General features: G+C 44.9%; 1 protein-coding gene across 1 annotated transcript in view; it reads left to right on the top strand.

Annotated features, from left to right (window-relative positions):
* Positions 1-23,724, top strand: part of CROCC2 (ciliary rootlet coiled-coil, rootletin family member 2) — a 148,074-nt gene that overhangs the window by 51,108 nt on the left and 73,242 nt on the right. Inside the window, exons 13-21 of the mRNA XM_084842016.1 lie at positions 444-643; positions 5,077-5,259; positions 6,022-6,166; positions 9,076-9,222; positions 12,370-12,600; positions 15,274-15,467; positions 17,919-18,046; positions 18,893-19,062; positions 22,664-22,843. Of these exons, the coding sequence (XP_084698142.1) occupies positions 444-643; positions 5,077-5,259; positions 6,022-6,166; positions 9,076-9,222; positions 12,370-12,600; positions 15,274-15,467; positions 17,919-18,046; positions 18,893-19,062; positions 22,664-22,843 (1,578 nt within the window). The remainder of the gene's footprint in view (positions 1-443; positions 644-5,076; positions 5,260-6,021; positions 6,167-9,075; positions 9,223-12,369; positions 12,601-15,273; positions 15,468-17,918; positions 18,047-18,892; positions 19,063-22,663; positions 22,844-23,724) is intronic.

Raw genomic sequence — 23,724 nt, 5'->3', positions numbered from 1 at the left:
AGGGAGGAGGATACCTCCTTCCCTCAGGCCCTGTGCCACTTGATGCAGCTGCTGCCAAAGGGGGAGAGGACCAGAAGGCCTTCCCTTCCCCATCCCAATCTTTGCATGGCAGGGCAACAGCTGCCACAACTTTTTGGACTGGCTCTAACAGTGTATACATCCCCCAGTGCTGCCTGTCAGAATGACAGTATGGCCAAATGATGGAGGCCAAGAAACTGGCTGCGTCTTTCACATGCTTTTCAGTGTATCCCAAACGTGGATTTCAGTGTTTATTTTTGCAGACCCAGCTTCTCTTGCTGTAGAGACTTGGCTTCTCGGGGTGGGTGGAGGTGTTGATCACAGCACTTGGCTCATCTGTTTAAATGGGGTGTCTGATACCCTGTGTATAGTGTGTTTTGTGACGTGGAAGGAGCCCCCTGCTTGATCCCTCTTTTTCTGAACAGGAGTTGCACGTGCAGCTGGAGTCTTGCCGGGATGCCCTGGGATCTCTCAAGAAGCAGCTGTCTGACTGCCAGCAGGAAACAAAGGCAGCAAAACAGCGGCTGCAGGAACAGAGGCAGGAATGTGAGGAGCTGACCCGGATGCTGGAGGATTGCAGGCGGGAACTGCAACGCTGGAAATCCTCGGTGGAGAATCTAGAAAGGTGAAGGAAGAGAGAAAGAGGGAGGCTCCAGATCTGCTAACAGTCTCAAGGGACAAGGCTCTGTCTCGGCCATTCTAATGGCTATGCAGATTGTGACCTTCAAATTCGTATGTTAGAAAGGAAGCCATCTCCCTCTGGAGTGATGTATTGGCAACTGGAAATGTTCCCTATGGTGCACGTCCCGTCACATCTGGGAAGGGGCCATAGCTCAGTGGTACAGAGTGCACGCTCTGCATATAGCAATTCTGGCATCTCCAGGCAGGGCTGAGAAAAGTGGAAACCCTCGAGAGCCTTTTCCAGTCAGTGTAGACAATGCTAATCTAGATGGAGCAAGGGTCTGACTTGCTAAAAGGTAGCTTTTGTATGTTTATTTATTTACAGTCAGGGCCAGAAATATTGGAACAAGGATAACAGTTTTGGCAGTTGGCCTCTGTACACCACCACATTGAAGTTGAAAGGAAACACACCCAGATGGGAGCAAAGTCAGGACTTTCAGCTGCAATTCAAGGGGTTTGACAAAAGTGGGGCACTACCCATTCAGGAAGGACAGCCAGTGGCATATGCACACCCCCATCATTGGTGGATCATAAGTAATGGAACAAATGGCTGACAAGCAGCTGCATGGCCAGGTGTGGCCTGTTTCCTGGGTACCCCATGACCAATCAAGGAGATAAAAGGCCTGGAGGTGGTTCTGAGTGTTATATTTGCATTTGGTAGCTGTTCACTGGAACTCCCAACATGAGGTCCAAAGAGGTGTCCATGCACATGAAGGAGGCCATCATTAGGCTGAGGAAACAAAATAAACCCATCAGAGAGATAGCAAAATCAGTGGGAGTGTCCAACACAACAGTTTGGAACATCCTGAAAAAGAAGGAATTAACTGGCAAGCTCAGCAACAGCAAAAGGCCTGGCAGACCACAGAAGACAACTAAAGTGGATGACCGTAGAATTCTGCTCATGGTGAAGAGGAACCCTTTCACAACATCTAGCCAGGTCAAGAACACTTTTGAGGAGGTGGGCATGTCATTGTCAACATCTACAGTCAAGAAACGGCTTTATGCAAGTAAATACAGAGGCTTCACAACAAGGTGCAAACCACTGGTGATGCTCAAGAACAGACAGGCCAGATTAGCCTTTGCCAGCAAACACCTAAAAAGCCTGCCCAGTTCTGGAATAAAATTCTTTGGACTAATGAAACCAAGATTAACTTGTACCAGAATGATGGGAAGAGAAAAGTATGGAGAAGGAAAGGAACAGCTCATGATCCAAAGCATACCACATCATCTGTCAAACATGGTGGAGGCAGTGTTATGGCATGGGCATGTATGGCTGCCAATGGAATTGCATCATTGGTGTTTATTGATGACCTGACTGTTGAGAAAAGCAGCAGGGTGAATTCTGAAGTGTATAGGACTATACTTTCTGCTCAGATTCAGCGGAATGCTGCCAAACTGATAGGACACCGCTTCATATTGCAGATGGAGAATGACCCAAAACATACAGCAAAACCTACCCCAGAGTTTCTCAAGGCAAAGCAGTGGGATGTTCTTCAATGGCCAAGTCAGTCACCTGATCTCAACCCTATAGAGCATGCTTCTCACCTACTGAAGACAAGACTGAAGGCAGGAAGACCCACAAACAGGCAGCAGCTGAAGGCAGCTGCAGTAAAGGCCTGGCAAAGCATCTTGAAGGAGGAAATTCAGCATTCGGTCATGTCCATGGGTTCCAGACTTCAGGCAGTCATTGACTGCAAAGGATTATCATCCAGGTATTAAAGGCGATCCTCAAGTTTGAAATGGTGTTGGTTTGTTCCATTACTTATGAGCCACCAACGATGGGTGTGTGTGTATGCCACTGGCTGTCCTTCCTGAATGGTTAGTGCCCCACTTTTGTCAAACCCCTTGAATTACAGCTGAAAGTCCTGACTTCACTCCCATCTGGGTGCGTTTCCTTTCAACTTCAGTGTGGTGGTGTACAGAGGCCAACTGCCAAAACAGTTATCCTTGTTCCAATATTTCTGGCCCTGACTGTATTTAAAGTTTTTTTTATCCCACTCTCAGCCAAAAAAGGCTTCCAGAGCAGCTTACATACAACCAGTAAAATAAGACAATCCCTGTTCATAGGCTGATAATCTAAAAGGACATGACACACAGGGAAAAAGTGATGAAGGGTAGAGGAAAAATGTAAGTAGTTCTTCAGCAGGGCTGGTGGAATAGCCTGCTCTCCCTCTCATCTCCTTCAGCTCAGCCTGCTGAAATGGCTGCTGCTGGTGACAGTTGAGAGGGGCGAAGAGCCTTCATGGATGTGGTCTTTCAGCAGTGCTGATGAAGCCACCCCACTTCCCACTCTCATTATGGCCCGTCTGTACAGCCTGCTGAAATGGCTGATGGTGGTGACAGCCTACCCATGGGTACCACCTTAATTATATAGTTTGGCCCTGGCTGGTGGGTAGATGAAGAATATTGTACAATCCACTTTTCCATATTAATATAAAGGGATCTTCTGTTCTGATGATGAAATTTCACTCCTCCACACCACTTTCCATTGTGATCATCAGCCAAGGAAATGAAAAATGATTATTAAAGTGATGATTAAACATGGCCTTGGGAATAACATGCATCAGCATTCATTGCTGCCAAAAGGTTATCAAATGCCTCTCCACACTAGCCCCCAACAGTATTACAGTGCTATTATTTAGATTGGACACACATAAGAGCATCTGTGTAATAAATTTATCCTAGGAAGGTTGTTGTGTAGCATGGAATGGTACCCAATAAAATGTTATTTTGGAAGTAATGGGGTGGATAGGTTTTGATCATAATCAAGAGTCTGATTGGTCACCTTCTTTGAAGGTGGAAAGTAATTTCTGCTACATTATAATTGGAAGAAACCTTCCACTTCTTGTTAGTGGTGTTTTGTTTGCCTTTTGCTGCATTTTTTTGGTTTGGTTATTTCACTTGAATCATCTGAAGGTAGTTTTGCTGCAGATACCTTTCCTAACAGGGCCAGCAAGCCTTGATAAGGGCAGGCGGGAAAAGGCTGCTTAACCCTTTTCTCACTCACTGCTTTCCCCCTCCAATTTGAATTGAGATTCCAATGTGATGTAATAAGTACCTGCTCTCCTATTACATCACATTTGAATCTCAATTGCAGGTTATGAGAGTCCTGCCTTTGGGTTGCAATTTGAATAGATGGCCTTCCAAAACTGTTTCTGTCTTTCTGTCCCCTGTTGCTGAGAAATATTTTGTGCTGTATGTTCAAGGCCTTTCTATGAGACAGCTATTAACTTTTATAAAACAACAGCAATTCTAATGAATAGGACATTGAAACAGGCAGCTCAAAAACAAACCAGATAGATCCTATAGTCTTTGAGTGGTGAATGCTATTCAGCAATTGTATATAGGCCCTGTTCAGACAAACACTTACCAATTTTTCTATGTGGTATGAGAGGAGAGAATTGTGGGCTCATATGTGCTCTGTACCATTCTCCCTGGTTAAAAAGTGAAGTATGAATCATGAGAATACTGGTTTTGTCTGTACCCCTGGGATGCCCCTGAACCCTATATCTGTATTCTTCTTTCCACCCAGGTGTGCATAGCAGGTTCGGGTAGATTCCAAACATAGATGAACACATTATTATGCATTACTAGGAGGGTGGGATGAAGGCAGGGTGAGGGTATGCATGAGCCTGAGGCTTGCACCTTTCCGGTATCAGTTAGAAAAAGGTTTGTTTGTCTGAACATGGCCATGGTTTGGCAAGTGAGCTATTAAAAAGGACTCTTTGGTTTTTTTATAGTTAATTAGTTGGAGACTTTTCTTTGTTCCAGTCTTTTCTCATGCATTGTTGCATGGACACCATACTCTCTGGACATCCCACATTCAGTTACTATATCCAGAGATCACCCTCAGACACCCCCACCCACCCTATTCCTTGCTCAGATTTCAAATGCTGAAAGAACTCGGAGCAGAACATATCCAGCCTGCAGTGCATGTCTTCAAAGCTCAACCACCACTTTTCCTTTGCAAAACAGGGCTGGCAAGCCTTGATAAGGGCAGGTGGTAAGAGGCTGCTTAACCCTTTCCCTCACTCACTGCTTTTCCCCTCCAATTATCTCCCCCAGCTGCTTTTTCTTCACCAGGGGGTCCCAGGCCTATATTCCCATTGCACCTGGGGGGAAAAGGAGCAGAGGCAAGGAGTTGTAAGGAAAAGTGGTGGGTGAGGAGAGGATTAAGCACCTTCCTCCCACCTGCTTCTTCTCTGCTAGAAAGTAACACCCAGCCCTGCTTTGCAAAAGAGTAGTGGTGGTTGGGGTTTGAAGGCATGCAAAGGAAGCAGAGCATATACTTCTACCCTGACAAGCTGGGGCCTGTCCCATGGGCTGCATTGTCTTGGCCCCAAGTTGCTCATGTTTTGTTTTCTCATCACTCTTTAGGGAGAAGGAGGCCCTGGAGGTGGCAGCGGAAAGCTTGACTCAGCAGCTTGATTCTTCCCATCTGGAAGTGGAGCGGCTGAAGACCATGAATGGAGAGCTGCAGAGACAGCGAAAGCTCCTGGAGGAGCAGAAGGAGGATGTGATTAAGGAGAGGGAGAGAACGAGGAAGGAGCTGGAGAGAGGGTGAGGTGCTGCAGCTGTGTTGCTAGCATTGGAATGTGCAAGGCGTTCCTCCCTCTGTACTTCATACTGGTGTTAAGAGGACATCATGATACTTTGTCATATTCTTAAACTTGGGGAGTTGGATGGAGTTGGCTAATCCTGCGTTTCATTAATGTGGAGTATCAGCAAACAGTGGCAAGACTCTGGACTTAATAGTCTTACTAGAGCTCCCCTCTTGAGATGATAATGTGTATTACCTCAAAATACACATTTGTTGTGAACTGCCCAGAGAGCCTCGGCTATGGGGCAGTATAGAAATGTAATTAATTAATTAATTAAATGTGGTAAGACAGCCTTGCTATGTTTGGGGCCTCTTGTGCATAGTGGGTCCTTGGATGTCTGCCCCAAAGTCCTTCCCTAATGACACTATTGCACATTTGGTGGCAACACAAAAAAGGGCCTTCTCAGTGGCTGCTCCCTGACTGTGGAACTCCCTGCCATGTTCACTCCCTCTCTAATGTCTTTCCGCCAGCAGGCAAAGACAGCTTTATTCAAGCGAGGCTTTGGTGTGTAAGCTGGTCTGTTGTGCTGGATGTTGTTTTTATTCTGTTGTGTTTTTAATCTAATTGTATTTTAATGTATTTGCTTATTGTTTTTATCAGTGACTGTAAGCTGCCTTGAGGGCCAATTTTGGTAGAAAGGTGGGGTACAAATAAAATCAAATAAATGAATTGCTGATTGGTTAAGGTGCATGGCAGAGTGAGACCTTTTCTTCTTACTCAGGCAAAGGTCCCTGGAGCACCTGGAAGAAAGGATGTCGGCCCTGAAGAAAGAGCTGGTGACTGTCAAGGAGTCTTTGAATCAGGCCATGCTGGAAAAGGATGTGCTAGAGAGTGCAAAGGAAGGCTTGAGTGGAGCACTTTCCAAAGTAAGGATGGCTAATAGGCATGATCCACATGCCAAAGAGTTCTACTCCTGTCTCTTGACCTGATAGTGTGGATATTTTCACTTTCTGTTTAGAGCTGTTTAGAAAAGCATCCATTTGCTTTTCTTGGAGAGCAAAATACTGGCCTTTCTACAAAAAAATTCATGAAGAATTTTTTCTGTGTAGCATCTTAAAAGCTACAAAGGTCTTTTTATCCGACATAGTCTTGCTCGGTCAGATGGAAGAGGTCTCTGTCCATGCCACTTATGGAAGATATCATCACATTCTGGTCAGTTAAAAAATGGGTAAAAGTCTAAGAATAATTTATAGGATTCTGCAGAATCAAGGGCAGAAACAGGTGTAGGTTAAGCCAAGAGGTCATGCAAGAGTGACTAGACTGGTTGCAGGCATGAAAACCTTAAAGGAAAAAGCACTAGGCAGAACTGTAGTTCTACTGTGTGAGAAAGAATGTGGATACTTGGATAAATGGGAATCGGGCAGGAGCACAGATAAAACTCCTGGGACCAACAATACTTAATGCTGACAAAACAGAAGTGCTCCTGGTCAGTAGAACAACCGAGCCAGGAATAGAGATTCAGCCAGTGCTGGATGGAATAGCATTGCCCTTGAAATCATAGGTTCATAGTTTAGGAGTGCTCCTGGACCCAGTCTTGACCCTGGGTTTCCAGGTGTTGGCTACGGCCAGGTGTGCCTTTGCCCAGTTTAGATGATGCATCATCTATGCCTATTCCTGGAGAACCCATATCTGGCCATGGTAACACACACTTAGTTCAGCCTTTCCCAACCTGGTACTCTCTAGACATTTTGGACTACAGATGTCATCATCCCTCATCATTGGCCATGGTGGCTAAGGCTGGTGGGAGTTGTAGGCCAAAACATCTGGAGGGTGCCAGGTTGAGGAAGGCTGTGTTAGTTGTCTCACATCTGGACTACTGCCACACATTCCATGTGGGGCTGCCTTTGAAGAGTGTCTGGAAACTTCAACTTGTTGTTCAAAATGTGGCAGCTAGGTTATTGATTGGAGCCCAATATTGGTAGCATTTTACTCCACTGCTGAAACAGCTGCACTGGCTTCCAATCTGTTTCTGGGCCCAATTCAAAGTGTTAGTTATGTTGTTTAAAGCCCTAAATGGTTTGGCACCAGGATACCTGAAGGACTGCCTTCTCCAATATGAGCCCATCTGGATATTGAGGTCATCAACAGAGTCTCAAATTCTTGTGTGTCTGAGATGGAGAGGGCCTTTTTGGTGACTGCACCCAAGTTCTGGAATTCCTTACCCAGGGAGGTTGGCTTTGCTCCTTCCCTGATGGTCTTGTACCACAGTGTGAAATCTTTCCTTTTGAGGAACGCCTTTGGTTTTTATGGCTTAATGGAAACTTACTGATAGTTGACAACTATTCCTGTTGTTCTTCTCTGCCAGCCCTGTGCTGCTTGTTTCTCTTAATGATGGTGTTCTTGTTATATTTGTAATTTTTAAAGTTTGTATATTTCTTTGTTAGCCACCTTCGACCTGCTAGAAAAGATGATGATGATGGCTACTGGCAGCATGTTACTCTCCACTTCTAGTACTTAGGGAGTGGTGGGGAGGGGTAGAATTGACAGGCCAGGCTCAAGCCAAGGGTTCATAATGAACTGGGTTCTAGATTTACAGGGTCTTACGGAAGCCAAATATTCCAAAAAAGCACCTCACCAGTTCGCTTTGCTGCAAAACCATGCCAGGCAGAAGGGCTGCTCTAGAAAATATCACTGACTACTTGCTTTCCAGCTGGGTTCCCATTAATCCCAGGTTGGGAGCGAAAAGAATGTAAAATCTTACCTATTATCTCTGATAGTCTGTGCTGAGCAGCAATTTCAGCATTGGCTGTGAATCCCAGGGACTTAGCCTGGGTGGGCAGAATTACAGAGTCTGAGGCCGCCTGATGCTCCAGAAGAAGAACCAGATTTCATTTCTAACAGCTGTAGGCCCTTATGTATATAATAAAAGCAGAAAGCAGAACTGTGGGTGAGGTGCCATTGCATGCCATCACATCATCAGGGCTTGATATTTCAAAACAGTAAACTGTGTGCTAAGTTTAATCTCTTTTCTTGGAAATAACATGCCCACCGAGGCCATGATCCAATAGGGTGTTAGGGCAGGCCCTGGATGAGTAACTATTTTGGTAAAACTCTCCTGTGAAAACTGCCCAAGCTGCTCAGATTGGCTCAGCTGAAGTGAGTAGCAGATCTCTTTGCCACCCACACTTTGGCCAGGGGAAGAAATCATTTTCCTAAGAGCATATTGCCTGATTACATAGTGAGGAAACAGCAAAAATAATGTTCCCAACTGTACACATGAATGCTAAAGATCCTCCTCTTCCTTTTCTTACTTCCAGTAAAATATGAAGGCTGGTTGGAATTAAATGGACAAATTGGTCTTTCTTTAATGTAATATTTCCCTCAATCTTTGGTCATTTACCTGTGTAATTAGGTTCAAAGCTTATTTTAATCTTATTTTAGATTGCTGTCATCAGGCACAATTTAGAGAAGGAGTATGTGTGTGTTTTTAAGTGGACTTCTATCTGTATGTTTGACTCTGGTACGCTTAAAGAGTTTAGCTTCTCTCAGTCACTATTGCTTCACCTCAAAGGGGAAGGCAAACATCCCCTCCACGAATAGGAGGAGAAGATGGAGCAAGCACCTGAATATACTGAATATGAGAGAATTCTCCACCAGCACCTGCAGTCCTTTTGCAGCCCCAGGTTTTCCTGGGGAGAGCAGAACAAGGATAGAGGATCTTCTTCTTTTTTTAAGTTATTTTAAAGCCAACAACTATCTGAATAGCCAAAGTGATAAGATCTGTTCAAACTATCCGAAAATTCTACTGTGGGTATGTCCCCAATTTCTCCCTTAGATTGAAGCCACCAATGCTGAGCTTGAGCTCTCCATACACAAGATGAAATCGGAAGATGCTGAGCTGAGAGACTCACTAGCCAAAATGGGTGCTCTGAATGAAGGCCTGGCTCATGACAAAGTCAACCTCAACCGCATAATCCTACAGGTAACAAGCCACTAGGTTAACCTGCTCTAGCCAGGCTACAGCAGAGGGTCTGTGCAGTCAAGCGGCATATGTGAGCTTCTAGACAGAGGGGGCCCTACTGTTGGACAGGTTGAAGCAGCTACCTCAGGCAGTGGATTTGGCATGCCTTTAATTGTGGTGGAGTAAGAGATAACTGGTCTGACTCATGGGAACTATCCCTTTAAGGACCACAACAGGTCATTGCAGAGGAATTAGCAGAGTGCAAGCTATTTAGGACATTGTAGGTTAAAACTGTCACTTCAGACTGTGTTTAGCAGAGGACAGGAAGGTACTGAAAATCCTGAAGTATTGCTGCAATGGTCTCCCCTTGATTTAGGACCAAAACAGATGTTACTTTAAATCTGTATTTAGCAGTTACATTCTCCCCCCCCCCCCCGGCTGCCATTTTTACTCTATAGAGTAGATGCATGGGCCCTGATACTGATTGGTACCTAGCATGGGGGGCTTATAGGATCTGAATTGGGCCCCCTGTGACTACTCTAGAGTAAAAATGAAAAATGACATAGTTGCTAGATATGGATTTAAAGTAATGTCTGTTTTGGCTCTTAACTTCATGACAAAATGAGGGCCAAACTAAACAAGAAGATGGTGATCTCTAATTGAATCTCCCATCTATTTTTTTAAATAAAAAGCAGCTGTGCAGAAGGGGGGAATCGGGAACATGGTGCTGAGGGAGGGGGAGTTACCCTTTTTTCCTCATGCCATTTTACCTATGAAAATCTCTCCTTGATGCTGCTATTTGCCCCATTAGGATGAATAGCATGGATTTGGGGGGTGGAGGGGGTTCTTCAGAAAAAAAATATGAGAGGAGAGCTAAAAAAAATCCTCCCCCCTAGTGCCATAGTCTTGATTCAAATCACACTGCCTTTTACAAAGTGTAAATCCAATCATAGATTTTCATCATCTCTTCTAGTTTGGCACAGACAGAGACAAAACTAAAGACTAAATATAGTTCCCCCAAGTCCCCGTCCAGCATGTTTTATCTTTCCCCAGGACTATGGTGGCCATATGCTGGCAGAGTGTGCCCTGAATCGTGGAGTGTCCATTGCTTAAAACAAACAGAGCTCTCCTCAGTGGTTGTGCTGGCTGCCAAAAGGCACACTTTCCTTGAGCCTCTTTAAACCCGTGGTGTGCCAGAAAGCTTTCAGCCTCATGAGCACCATCCCTGCAGGGCTTGTAACCGCTCAGAGCTTGTAACTTGCAGTGAGGCCTGAAATGGGGGGGACTTGCAGTGCTCACACGCTCCACAGCTAATGCCAACAGCATTTATAACTTCTGGAAGACTTCAGGCCTGGTATCGCTGCCTAATGGAAGCTTGTAAGCTGCCTACACAGCACATGGGGAAATTCACCCAAGCTTTGCTATTGTGGCCTGCAAGACCACACTGTCAGTGCTGCACTTGCTAGGTTTGGTGAGAAAGAACAGCAAAACTTTTTCTGTAACCACTAATTTATTACAAGCAGGGAAAGCAAAGCAAAATAAAACCTAAGGAAAGCCGTAGCCCGAAATGACAGCAGAGCTCTGCCACAGATGAACATTGTTAATCAGAAACTGAGATGGTATAAGCCTGGGAGGTAGAAAAAGTTATGATAAATACTGTTTAAATACTTTCATTGGAGTGTTTGGGCAAAACCAGGCTCTTGATTCTAATAGAGGGAGGCAGAATGAAAACTGATGCCAGGAGGTTAGGGCCAAACTAGCTGCGATATTAATTTCATGAATGAAATTAATGTGCAGCATGATTCCAAAAATGCAAATAGCAGCTGCTGCCCCACCCCAAACAGCAGCGGGACCAAAGGTGGTGAGGATGAAGAATTAACTCCCTTCTCCTATAGTTCCAGTCACACACAGTGTTTAAACCTTCTCTACCTATGATCCCACTGCTTTTGCCGCTACCATGCCCCCCTCCCCCCGTGACAACTATCTACATTAAAAAAAAACATTCAGGCAATGAACGTCATGTCTGCTTTGGCCCTCAGTTACAGGGCTGGAGAAATAAATGGCAAAAGAGACCCCTGGTCCCAATGGAGGCTTTTTCTTTCTTTAGCTCCTACATGGGGGTGCAAATTTAGGAAAACAAGTGGCTGGAAGGGGAAGGTTTAAACCTCCCCTACCCGTGTGCTTACTTGTTAGAAAAAAAGAGAGGCTAAACTGCTTGCTGTGTATTTAACACGTTGTGTAGTTTAGCCCTGAGGGGGGCTCTTCAGGCAGCGGATGTGGGGGCTAGGAGCAGTGGTGAGGCGTTGGAAGGCAGAATTGTGTGTGCTGTTGGCCTGCCTGGCCTCTCCTTAAGCTAGTTTGCTGCCTTCTGGTGTGCTGGAGGACACTCTCCCATTGCCAGCATTGTAGTAAGATTCAACTGCCAGTCTGGCTGGCTTCTGTACATGGAATGGAGGTGGTAGGGCAGATGTGGGACGGTCCATAGCTCAGTGGTAGAGCACCTGCTTTGCATGCAGAAGGTCCCAGGTTCAGTCCCCAGCATCTCCAGGTAGGGCTAGGAAAGAATCCTGCCTGAAACCCTGGAGAGCCGCTGCCTCTCAGTATAGATTGAGCAAGATGGTCCCATGGTCTGATTCAGTATGAGGCAACTTCCTGTGTTCCTGTGCCTTTGACAACAGGGGCTGTAGCTCAGTGGTAGATCACATGCTTTGTATGCAGAAGATCCCAGTTTTAAGTCCTGGCTTCTCCAGATAGGTCTAGGAAACAATCCTGCCTGAAACCCTGGCGAGTTGCTGCCAGTCAGTGTAGAAAATACTGGGCTAGATGGACGAGTAGTCTGGCTCAGTTGAAGACAGCTTCCTATGTTCCTATGTCATCTTGTCCTTTACCTTAGGTAGTAGAAAGTCTTGCGCTGGCCCTGTCCAGCCCATTCCAATAAATAGTGAGGCAGAGGCTCAAAGGCAAATCAGATCTCATGTGTGAAAGGGTGTGTCTTCCGCACCTTTCAGCTAAATGTCTCTGAACAGCCCCTTTGGGTTAACTCCAAGGTTAATCTGCCTTTTTGTAATTCCTCTCAGACCTTCTCCTCCAACCCCACCCCACCCCACCCCAGTCCAACCCACCCATGTCTAGAACCTGTAACCCCCGATATTTCCTCTTGCTCTGCAGCTTGAAGATGAGAAGAGTAGGCTGCTAAGTCGGAAGCGGGAGCTGGAACAAGAGCAAGCTGTTTCACATGAGCAGCTTGCACACTTGGAGCAGGAGCTGATGCACATAAGGGCAGAGAAGCAAAGGCTGGAGGAGAGCTGCCAGGCCTCAGAAGAGAAGCAGGACAGACTGGAAGGGGAAATGGCTTTGCTGCGCAGGGAAAGAGTCCAATTACAGGACCAAATAATGCAGGTATGAAAAGGGCATCTTCAGAGGCTACAATACCTTTTATCACTGCAGAATACAGTAAGAACATAAATGAGAGTTCGCTTGTATAGGTCTGGTCACCACACCTAAAAAAGGATATGGTCGAGCTGGAGAAGTTGCAGAAAGGGGCAGCCAAAATGATCAAGCAGCTCCCTTATGAGGAAAGGTTACTACACTGTTTTGCTTAGAAAAAAGATGAATAAGGGGAGGCATGATAGAGCTGTACAAAATTATTCATGGTGTGGATAAAGTGGATAGGAAGACATTTTTCTCCCTCTCTCAGAGTAGTAGAACCCAGGGACATCCCATGAAGCTGATTGGTACGAGATTCAGGACAGATAAAAGGGTGTACTTCACACAGCACATAGTTAAACTATGGCATTCACTACCGTAAGATGTAATGATGGCCACCAACTTGGATGGCTTTGAAAGGGGAATAGAAAATTTATGGAGGATAAAACTATTAATGGCTACTAGCCATGATGGCTATATGCTACCTCCCGTATCAGAAGCAGTATGCCTATGTACACCAGTTGCTGGGGAACACAAGCAGGAGGGTGCTATTGCACTCATGTCCTACTTGTAGGTTTCCCACAGGCAGCAGGTTGGCCACTGGGTGAACAGAATGCTGGACTAGATGGACCCTTGGTTTGCTCCAGCATGGCTCTTCTCATTTCTTATGGATCGGTTTCATATCTCCAGAATGTGACAAACAGAGCATGATAGATGACTAAAAATCTTACACTCTACAACAAAAGGTTAAATTTTGCAAAGCACAAAAACATAGCTGTATTGGCTGCTTTCTTGATCATAAAAATAGTGGGAAGAGGGAGTGTCTAACTTTGCAATCCCCCACACACACACTTTTGCTAACATCTTGGCATGGCAGGTTTTATCTCTTGAAAACTCGGAAGCAACAGCCACATAAGGACAGGAAGACAAGTACTTAGGTCCATGAGGAGCTGTGTGACAAGGATCTGTGTAAGCTATATAAACAACCATAGGAAAACCAACTCAAATTCTGTCTGGTTTCTAAATCCTTTGCAGAACTTGTTTTAACATGTTTTCAGGAAGTTCTCTGTAACCACAAGGGCTAGAAACTCTATTTTTAAGTAATACGAAAGGCCAGTTTTGGCAAGAGAATCCAAAAGCTGTGTTAGAGGACTCCCACTGGAAGTTGTAGCACATGGCCATGTAAATTTGATGGATGGAACAAGACAAAGATGATCACCTTGAGAAGGGTGCATTAATTTATTTTATTTATTACATGTATATCCTATCTGTCTCATGTATAACTCAAGGCAATGTACACATGTTCCCAGAAGATCTCCCATCCAGGTACTGACCAGCAAGGTTACTGCATCATTTGTATTCAGACCATAGTCCTAGGTTGTAGTTTTGAAGATACTGAGTGGCTTAGGTATATAAGTTGGGGACAGGTAGCTGGCTGGCTCACAAAATCTGGAGCCATTCAGCTGAGTTCTCCAGATTTATGCTTGGATATATTACCATACAACACTGCCAGGGTGAACCAAGAACAACAGGACTTCATTTATATAAGAATAGAGAAGCAACTGCCATCTGTGCCACAGACTGGCTGGCTGCAACTTTCAATGCTAATAACAAAGTTTAGTTCTACAGTTGGTCTGTGAAGGGTCACAACTTGCCCACACTTACTCTTGGCCCTAGGAACATGGTTATAACAGGATATAAGGCTCCTTGTCCTCGTTCTATCTAGTCCAAGATGGTCTACTATGATTGACTCCTTTCCTAGCACAGACAGTGGTGTAGTGAGACCCTGGATTTAATCGTCTATTGGGGTAGCCTCTTTAGATAGTAAAATGTATTCGTTCATTTACTTCAAACTGTGGTAAGCCAGCAGTGCTGCATTTGGGTCCCTTCTTGTTCATTCTACTGAGTGGGGCCCTGGACATCTGCCGCAAAGTCCTGCCCTGACGGCACAACTGAACCGTCACAGTTGCACAGTATGTGTGCTATCATTGAACTACCCCCCATGCCTTTTACTGAGAAAATCCACCATTGATATATTGTCTTTATTTGGACTCCACGAGTTCGTTTATTGAAAGTTTTAAAAAGTTACAATAGAAAAAAGAAAGAAAAGAATAAGAGAAGGGAAGGATGTATCAAGCGCAACTATCCCAAAACGTGTCAGATACAATACGTCTCAGTAGATAAACCAAAGAAGAAGAAAGGTATAACGTTATACAGTAATTCTGAACAATCTTACTGTGATCGCTGTAATTTTACTGTTGAGACAAAAAGTGTGCTCTAACATTATTGTGTTCAAATCTGTTATTCCAATCTAATAAGCAAGGGTTCCCATTAGAGACTCCTCTTGTTGATTCAAGTGGTTACTTGAGAAGAGAAGCCTTTTTATCTACATCCCTAACACAAGGAAGGAGCTTGGTGATATACACAGCCAAGCTGCTGCAACACAAACCATTTTGGAATCCCTGCCCTGGAGATACCTGAGCCAGAGGTATGGCTCTACTAAACAGCTGCCTTCAAGATGGATGGTCTGCAGGTTTATGCAGCCAGAGTCCTCACTGGGCTGTTCAGCTCCAGCTGCTAATCAGGCTCTTCAGCTCCTGCTCCTAATATCCCTCGCTCTCCTCACTTACTTCTGCTTTGTGCCAGCTGAACAGCCAGAAGCAGACCTTAGGTGAGCAGCTGGCCCAGAGACACCGAGAGATGGAGATGCAAGCAGACTCCTTGCTCCGTATACTACAAGAGAAGGAAAAGATAGCTAAGGAAAAGGCACAGCTGGCTGTGGAGCTCACAGCACTGGAGAGACACAGGAAGTTGTTAACAGAGGAGGGGGACACTTTCAGGTAAGGTAATGCCCACCTCCTATGAAGCAACCAATGGTTCTTTGAAGATTGGATTGTGAATTAACTTAAGGGTAGCACTGATTATGGGAGGAGTGATATGAGGCAAAGTCACGTTATCTTTATCAGGTAAGTCTTGCTGCATCCCTGCTGTAGCTTGCAAATAGCTTCGATAAAGGTCTGGAAAATAGAGAGGCAAGGGAGATGGGCCCTTTGTAATACATTGTATGAGACAGCGGAGCTGAAAGTCTCTGTTCAGTTTCTCTTCTTTGGGTAAGTTAATGACAGGAAAAGGTTACCATGTGGTGATTTTTCTTAGCGGTTGTGTGTGTGTGTGTGTGTGTGTGAGTGTGTGAAGAGCCTTTCTTGTGAATGCATCCCATCATGGCTAGATTTATATTTAACCCTGAGCCATTTTTAACCATAGTTCTGCAGGCTACATGAGGAGCCACCTGAAGGAAAGTTTCATACCTTCAATGTGGAGAAAAATAACAGGAAAATCACCACATGCTGATGTTTTCCTGTCCTACGTGAGATAGCATTACCTTTATTGTATACTCTTTCAATTTGGAGCAGGCTATGTGTCTCCCAAGTCCATCTAATCACAGCTCTTGAAGGAGTGGGTTTTGGCCATGTGCCTTGCTGCTGTACCACAGCCCCAGTTCAGAAGACTGTTGAACTCCCTGTTCTTTTAGCTACTGAGCTCTGTTTACCCATTTATACATTCTTTCATGTCCTGCTTAAGCGACAGTTTACCTCTCTGCTCATAGTTTTCAGTTCCTGTGATCTCTCTCTGCTGCCACCATTCTTTCCTTTCATCTCCTTGCCTCTGCCTGGCTGCTTCCTTCTCTCCAGTTCTTCTGGTCTGCCACATTCCATTGGAGGGTGCTTTTTTTGCCACACACTCGTGGTAACACTGCATTTGATGATTTATTTATTTATCTATGTCAGGTGTGGGCAACTGTGGGAGGTCTTCCCACTCCCCACTCACACAGCACCAAAATAAAATAAAATAAATCAGATGATAACAAAAATGGCATCCATAGCAACTACGGAGTGCCCAAAGGCTCAAAATTCTTGTCTGCAAGCTAATTTCAACGCTTTTAGTACAGGGGTGGCAGGGCGGTCAACAGGCTGCATCTTTCCCATACCTGATTTACTTAGGCCATAATCCTATGCATGTTCAGAAAGAAAAAAGTCCTACAACTCCCAGCATTCCCCAACCAGGATTTTTTTCTGTCTAAACATGCATAGGATAGTGTCCTTACTTATTTTGCATTATCAGTGTGATGAGAGGCCCAGTTGAGTAGAAAAGTCAGCTATGAATTTGAGATGGGTACACCCTGGAGAACAGTGGTTCAGATTAGGTTCTGTGCACAGACGCAACTCTCTTTGAGACATAGTTCAAAGACTGCATGAGCAGAATAGATTTTTCTTCTGCTCATTGTCTGCTATGACTTCTGGAGGCACAGTTTAAAGTCTCAGCGTACTCAAAAGGATTGTGACTTTGTGTCACTGACTTATCTTTGGCCCCAGTGCAGTGATGCCAAAACTTTTGCTAAAAGAACATGCCATTTAAGTTTTTACTTGTTAATTTCCAAGCTGTGTCCTAGAAGAAAATCCTAGTTTAGCCTCTTGCATGTCAATATCTCTAACACCTTTTATGGGCAGCTTGGGAATACACTCTCAGAGCTCCTGCAAAGGAGTGATTCCAACTTCAAACGTTTCCGTGAATTGTGATGCAATTCTGCATGGATCCAGGGCAAGGCATGTGTCATGGATGAAAAACAAAAGAGCACCGGGAGGAATACAGTGACCTCCAACATTGTCCTCTCCACACAGCAACATCATTTATTTCATTTATATCCTGTCATTCCTCCAAGGAACTCAAGGTGGTGTACATGGTTCTCCCCTCCAGCGTTAATCCTCACAACAGCCCTGTAGGGTAGGATAGGCTGAGAGAGAGAAAAAGACTGGCCTAAGATCACCCAGTGAGCCTCATGGCTGAGTGGGGAATTGCGCCTGGATCCACCAGTCCTAGTCCAACACTCTTATCACCACGCCACACAAGGTTTTGGCTTTGTTCTCTGTTTCAGCCAAATACCATTTTTCCTTTCTCTTTCTGTCCTGTTAGGACAGCCACTTCCTCAATTCTGCATTTCTGTGCCAAACTAGAAACATGAAAGAATAGCCAAGTGGGAATCCTCAAGCAGGTACCCTTCTGTGTAGATTCACTGTGCAATTCCTGCTTTCTGAACCTTCTGTGGATGAGTGGGGACAGGCAGGGGACCCGTGCTGGATGGAACCACCAGTGCCAAAAAACTTTCTGGGGTATTGGATAAATAGGGGCTGCAAATCAACCCCTTTCCAAAACCACAGTTTTGTAAATGCCTGTAGAATCAAGGTATTAACAGCTTAATTGGTTGTTGCTGATTATGTCCTGATGTGCTTTAGAGCAGAGAAGGAATCCCTAGAAACCAGCCTTTTTGAGGCACAAGAGCTGGCAGCACAGCTGGAGGCTCGCAAGGAACAACTAGAAGGAGAGAATCAAAGCATCGACCTTTCCAGGAAGGCTCTCCAAGGTACAGTGTACACAGGATTCAGTCTGGTTCAAAACATCAGTAAGCTTGACTCTTTTGCATCCAATGATGGTAATTCATGGGTAGGGAATCTTCCATTCAGATGCTTAGTTAACTGGTTGGAATACCAAAGGTCCACTGAAAGTGTCAGACAGTATTTATTTTTTTCTCACCTGTGATCTCATTGTGCTAACACTAATAGCTGGTGGTTGAGGACTTGCATTCAGATTATCATTTAATGTCAGTACCCATCAAAGTTAGCCAATGGAAAGGTGTGCAGGGCAGTATCCAGTCCTGGCAATCCACCAGTGCTAAACATGTTGCACTAGTGGGAATGACCACTGGCCACTAGTGCAATAGCACTTGCTACTGTAACCCAGGAAGCTAGCCGAAACTACTGCTTCCAGAACTGCTCCAGCAACTAGCCAAAACTACTGCTTCCTTCCGTAAACTCAGCTGACTTGTCCCATTTCCAGGAGCAGTAGTTTTGGCTAGTTTATGGTTCTGCTAGTCACTCCTGCTAGCCCAGCAACATTGGATAGTGCCCTCTATTTGTATATTTTATCCTATCTTTTTGCAGTCGTTCAAGATGGTTAAAATCATGCATACAAAGCCAGATAAAATAAAACACATCAGAGCAGACATACCATTTTAAACAGTGGTATATAAACGGAGTAATTAAAAAAAAACAACGCCTCTACTGCCTTTTTTGAAAATGACAATAGTGAAACTGAAAGAGCTGCTTGCTTGAGTAGTGTGCCTTGCATTATTGAAACCATTTTTTTGCCACAGCCTGTACTGGAGAACTGCCTAGGATATGTGCTGAATAGGTTTTGTTTTCTTTCATAGTGGAATTGGGAAAAGCTCTTCATGACCTTGAGCTGCAGGAGACCTTACTGAGAAGAGAGATAGAGATGTTGAAGCACCAGCTGACTCAGATGGAGCAAGAGTGCCAGCAGGCCATAAAGAACCAGAAGCTGGGCTTTGAAGAGGACCTTGGGCACCTCCGAAAGGAGAAGGTCAGTGCTGCAGGGTGCAGATCCGCAACCTTACTCCGACAACAATCCCAGATCAATTGGCAGCTGTTGATCCTAGACCTAGATCAATTTACATGTATATCCCACCTTTTCCTCCAAGGATCCTAGGGCAGCATATGTGATCCTCTTCCTCTCCATTTTATCCTCACAACAACAGTGTCAGGTAGGTTAGGCTAAGAGTCAGTGGCTGGCCCAATGTCGCCCAGTGAGCCTCATGGCCAAGTGGGGACTTGAACAACCCGGTCTCCCCATTCCCAGTCCAACACTCTGATCACTACACCACACCGGCAGTGCCTTGGTACTAAAAAGGCACTACATCCACTAACCAAATTTGATTCTGATCTACAATCATCTTGTTTCATCATCACTAGAACTTGAACATAGGGCTTTGAGATCTTTCAGCTCTGTTTGCATGTATGTCATCTGCTCTGAGATTGCTCTTCTTAGTTAGATGAACTAACTCCAGAGGGATGCTGTTCTGAGCATGAGGACAATGAGACCAGCCGAGGCTTTCTGAGGGGCAGTAACATCTGCTGTGACATTTTGCCGTAGGGATCGTGGTGAATGTGCCATTCTACCATTGATGGTTATCTTGGTTCCCAGTGATCTCAACAAATCATAGGTGTTCATGGACTATTCTGAAAGGGAGAGGGATTTGGAAATCAGGGCTTATCCTTCCCCCAACCACCTGCTCCCAACACCTTCTTGCTATGTAATGTGCTACTTCAGTCTGTGAGCTGGTTCACACAATCAAACAAGCCATTGTAGCCTAAATAAGCCATGGTGACTTGTTTTGATCGTGCAAAACGGGTCTGTGTGAACAAAGAAAGCAGGTGGGTAGGGGCAGCTGAGGCCATCTGAGACAGACAGACAGACAGAGTTGAGGATTTCCTTGGAGCTCTGAAGGTGCTGGGTACCCCCCCCACCCCCAAATCTAATGGAGGAGCAGTGTCTGTTGGAGTGGGTTAGGGTGCAATCCTATGCATGTTTAGACAGAAAAACATCCAGGGCTGCCTGGGGAATACTGGGAATTGTAGGACTTTTTTCTGTCCTAAACATGCATAAGACTGCGCCTTGAGGCTGTGAGCTTCCATCTACATGCTCAACATATATATTTGTAAGTAATTGCAAAACACTAAGTTACCACGTTCAAAAGAAACCAAACCCAGAGTAAGCACTGGAATCCCTGAAACCTCACTCTTCAGAGAATTGGGGTGCTAATGGTACAATATGCATATCTATTATAGGATTTATTTATTTAGTAATTACATTTCTATATTGCCCATTAGCTGAAGCATTTACAAGTCACATGAATTATGAAGAGCACCCATGTGTATAAATTGGGGATGTTTCCTTCATAATATATGTTAATGGGAGCTAGGTCTTTCCTAGTAATTATAACATTGAAGGAGAGTGTAGTGTAATGGCTAGAGTATTAGACCTGAATGGGAGGATGTAGTTCCAATTCTGTGTTCAGCCAAGTTCACTGGATGACTTTGTCACTAACTGGGTTGAGATGACACAATAACCCATGATAGATTAAATAAGCCATCATAGCTTATAATTGTTAGTTATGGCTTCTTTGGCTAAAATAAGCCACTCTGATAACCCATAGTCTGTAGTAACGGATATGTAACCTGCTGTGGGTTATCGTGTCATCTGGCACTCAGTGTGGCTTATTCCGATCACTTACAAAGTCGCCTGGCAAGAGCAGTCAAAACAGTTGTGGCTGCTGTGCTCCAGCTTGGGCAGCTCTTTTTCTGAGATCTGACAAGTAGCCGAGGGACAACCGCAACTGAACAAGCACAGCCTTTCCTGATACCGCGCTACAGTTATAAAATGTCAGCTTTCCCAGAATACAATGACAGCCTCATGCTATCACGTTACCCTGCTAAAGTGAAGTTACACAATGACAGGCTTCCCTGATTGCTACTTTGAAACTGCGCAATTTGGGAAGTAGGGGAAAATAGGGGAATAGGGAAAGAACTGCTCACTTTTCCATGAAGAAGCACAGTTCCACAATAATCCACTACAGCATCTGGAGGCTCCCCATGAAGGCACCCCACTTGTGCAATTTCATCCCATTCCAGCAAACTGTCAGAAAGTACTAGCTCCCACCCCTTTTCCCTCTTCTGGTCACTTTTCCATGAAGAAGCAAAATGGCTATGGGGGGATGTGCAATTGCGCTTTTGCACAATTGTGCTTTAGCACTAAAGCACTTTAGCAAACAGAAGCAGCTCTGTCAGCAATGTGAAGGGGCATGAAATGCGCAGCTCCACTGTATCGCTAAACTGCTATAGCGCTTTAGTGACTTTGAGACAATAAAGGCTTCATGCCAGCAATGGGTATGGGGGGCTTTTGCACAATTTTGCTTTAGAGCTAAAGTGCTATACCGCTTTATCCCTATAACAAACAGAAACAGTTCAGCTAGCAGTGTCTGGGATGGGGTGGTGGGGAATTCGCAACTCCACTTTATTGTCAGCAGTTTTGGACAATAAAGGCATCTATGCCAGCAATGGCTATGGGAGGAAATGCAGAACTGAGGGTTTTGTCTTGATCCTGCAAACCCCCAAGGGTTTAGTTGTGCTACCCCCTTTTTGTTGCACCCAGGATTTTCCCTCCTCTAGGGTAATTGTGCAGGGTTTTGATGGTACATCGGGTGCCTCCTGACTAGGAGAGGTTGCGTGTGAAGTTTGGTCCTGATCCTGCAAACCTCCAAGGTGTTAGAGCCACCACCCCCTTTTTGGTGCACATGAGATTTCTGTTCCTTTGTGAGTAATTTCACAGGGCTTTGATGGTACTTCGGGTGCCTTCTGACTAAGGGAGGCTATGTATGAAGTTTGGTCCCGATCCTGCAAACTTCCAGTGCTTTAGAGCCAACCCCCCCTTGTTGGGGTGATGCTGGAAGCATTGAATTAAGCTCCTGTGCTTCATTCCACATCTCTCCCCTCTCATGGGGATATTGTGGAAGGTTAAAAGAAGCTGCTGCGATGTTGTCAATGGGTGAAACAGCACTACTGTTTGGGTGGGAGAACTGCAGCAGGAGAGGGGGTCGGGGGATGCCTCAGATTATGCACAGTAGCTTAATAAACTATTCACGGTAGCTTATTCGCCCAGTCGTGTGGCGGGACATTGTGGACTATTCAAAGATAAGCTACTGTGAGTAGCTTATTAAGCTACCATGGCTTAAAGTGATGTCCAGACACAGCCACAATCTCTCAGCCTAAGCTACCTTATGAAGTTGTTGTGAGGATAAAATTAAGTGAAACCCTCATGTATGCTGCCCTGACTTTGGAGAAAGTGTGGAATAAAAATGTATATTAATAAATGCATGAATAATACTTAGCATTTATATAGTGCACGTCGTGTACCAAAATGGCTTCCAAGTACATAATGTAGTGTGTTTGGATGGTGTCTTTTCCTTGGAGTCCTGCTAGTGTCTGCCATGGTTTTTGCATACTGCACTGAAGCTCTTTAAGATCAGAAGTCCCAGACAGGGACAGGAGACAGGAATTTGGCCAGGGAGATCTTGCTTGTGCGCAGTGCCAGTTCACCTGATAATATCCTGCTCTGCTGACACCAGGAGGTCCTGCGTCGGGCATTGATTGAGGAGAAAGATGAGGCTGTGCATCATGTCCAGAAAGAGAAGGAAGAGCTGGTGTCCAAGTCTGAAGTGGAGAAGAGAGAGCTCATGGAGGAAATCCTCACTTTGCAGCAGAACCGGGATGAAAGCCTCCTCTTGCTAGAGAGTGAAAAACAGAAGGTGAGGAGGACTGAGGAGAAAGGGGTGAAAGGGATGTTGGCCAGGAGGGAGCTTTCTACTTTAGTCCTAGTCTCTCCCAGCAAAAGGCCCACTGGGAGTTTTAACTGTGGGGATCTCTATAGAGCTGAATGAGAATGGGCTCCCAAAATTCTCCACCCTATTTGCAGCTGGTAAAATAGAGGTAGGGGAAGGGTGGTGTTTCACCAGATATTCATGGGGGAAGGGCAGAATTGTGCCTTCCTCTACTATAATGTATCATGTAAGGATGCTCAATGGTTTAGTTCGGTCCTCAGTTTTAAGCAAACTGACCTGATTCACACTTCCCGGATTCATATTCAGTTTGGAATGCAGTTATGGTTTGGGTTTTGTGCTTCTTGAATTTTGAGATAAAGTTCTCAGCTGAAAAAATACACCTCAAAATTTATATAAAAATATGTATTCCTGATCAAAGTGCACACATAAATGTGTAGTTTAGCATAAAATGCATACAAAAATGCATATGTTAGGGTAAAATGCATATCTTGTGAAAAAACATTGTGAATGTTTGTGCGTTTTTAAAACAAACTGCAGGTTGATGTGGAAATGGGATGAAATGAATTTATGAATGAACTCATGCCAAACTGACAACTGTCTGTCCCGACTATCGAGTAGCCTCCAGTTTCCACTGAGGAGTCTGTGTAGCACTGTGTAGTGATGCTTGCTACAATAAAGTTCACAACTACCCCAGCTTTAGTGGGAACACATCAGTCTATCTTCCCCAAGTACAATGGAGATTTGGCTAGCCCGCTCCCTACTTGCCATGCCAGGGGGCCATCGTATGTCCCATGCACCTGCTGCTTTTGGTGACTGTTGACTCCCCCAGGCAGTGTACTACTCCATGT

The sequence above is a fragment of the Heloderma suspectum genome, chromosome 3, assembly GCF_057233095.1.
Source record: "Heloderma suspectum isolate Gila_16-S chromosome 3, 16-S_ref, whole genome shotgun sequence".
Classification (NCBI taxonomy): domain Eukaryota; kingdom Metazoa; phylum Chordata; class Lepidosauria; order Squamata; family Helodermatidae; genus Heloderma; species Heloderma suspectum.
This window is presented reverse-complemented; position numbering and strand designations above follow the sequence as displayed.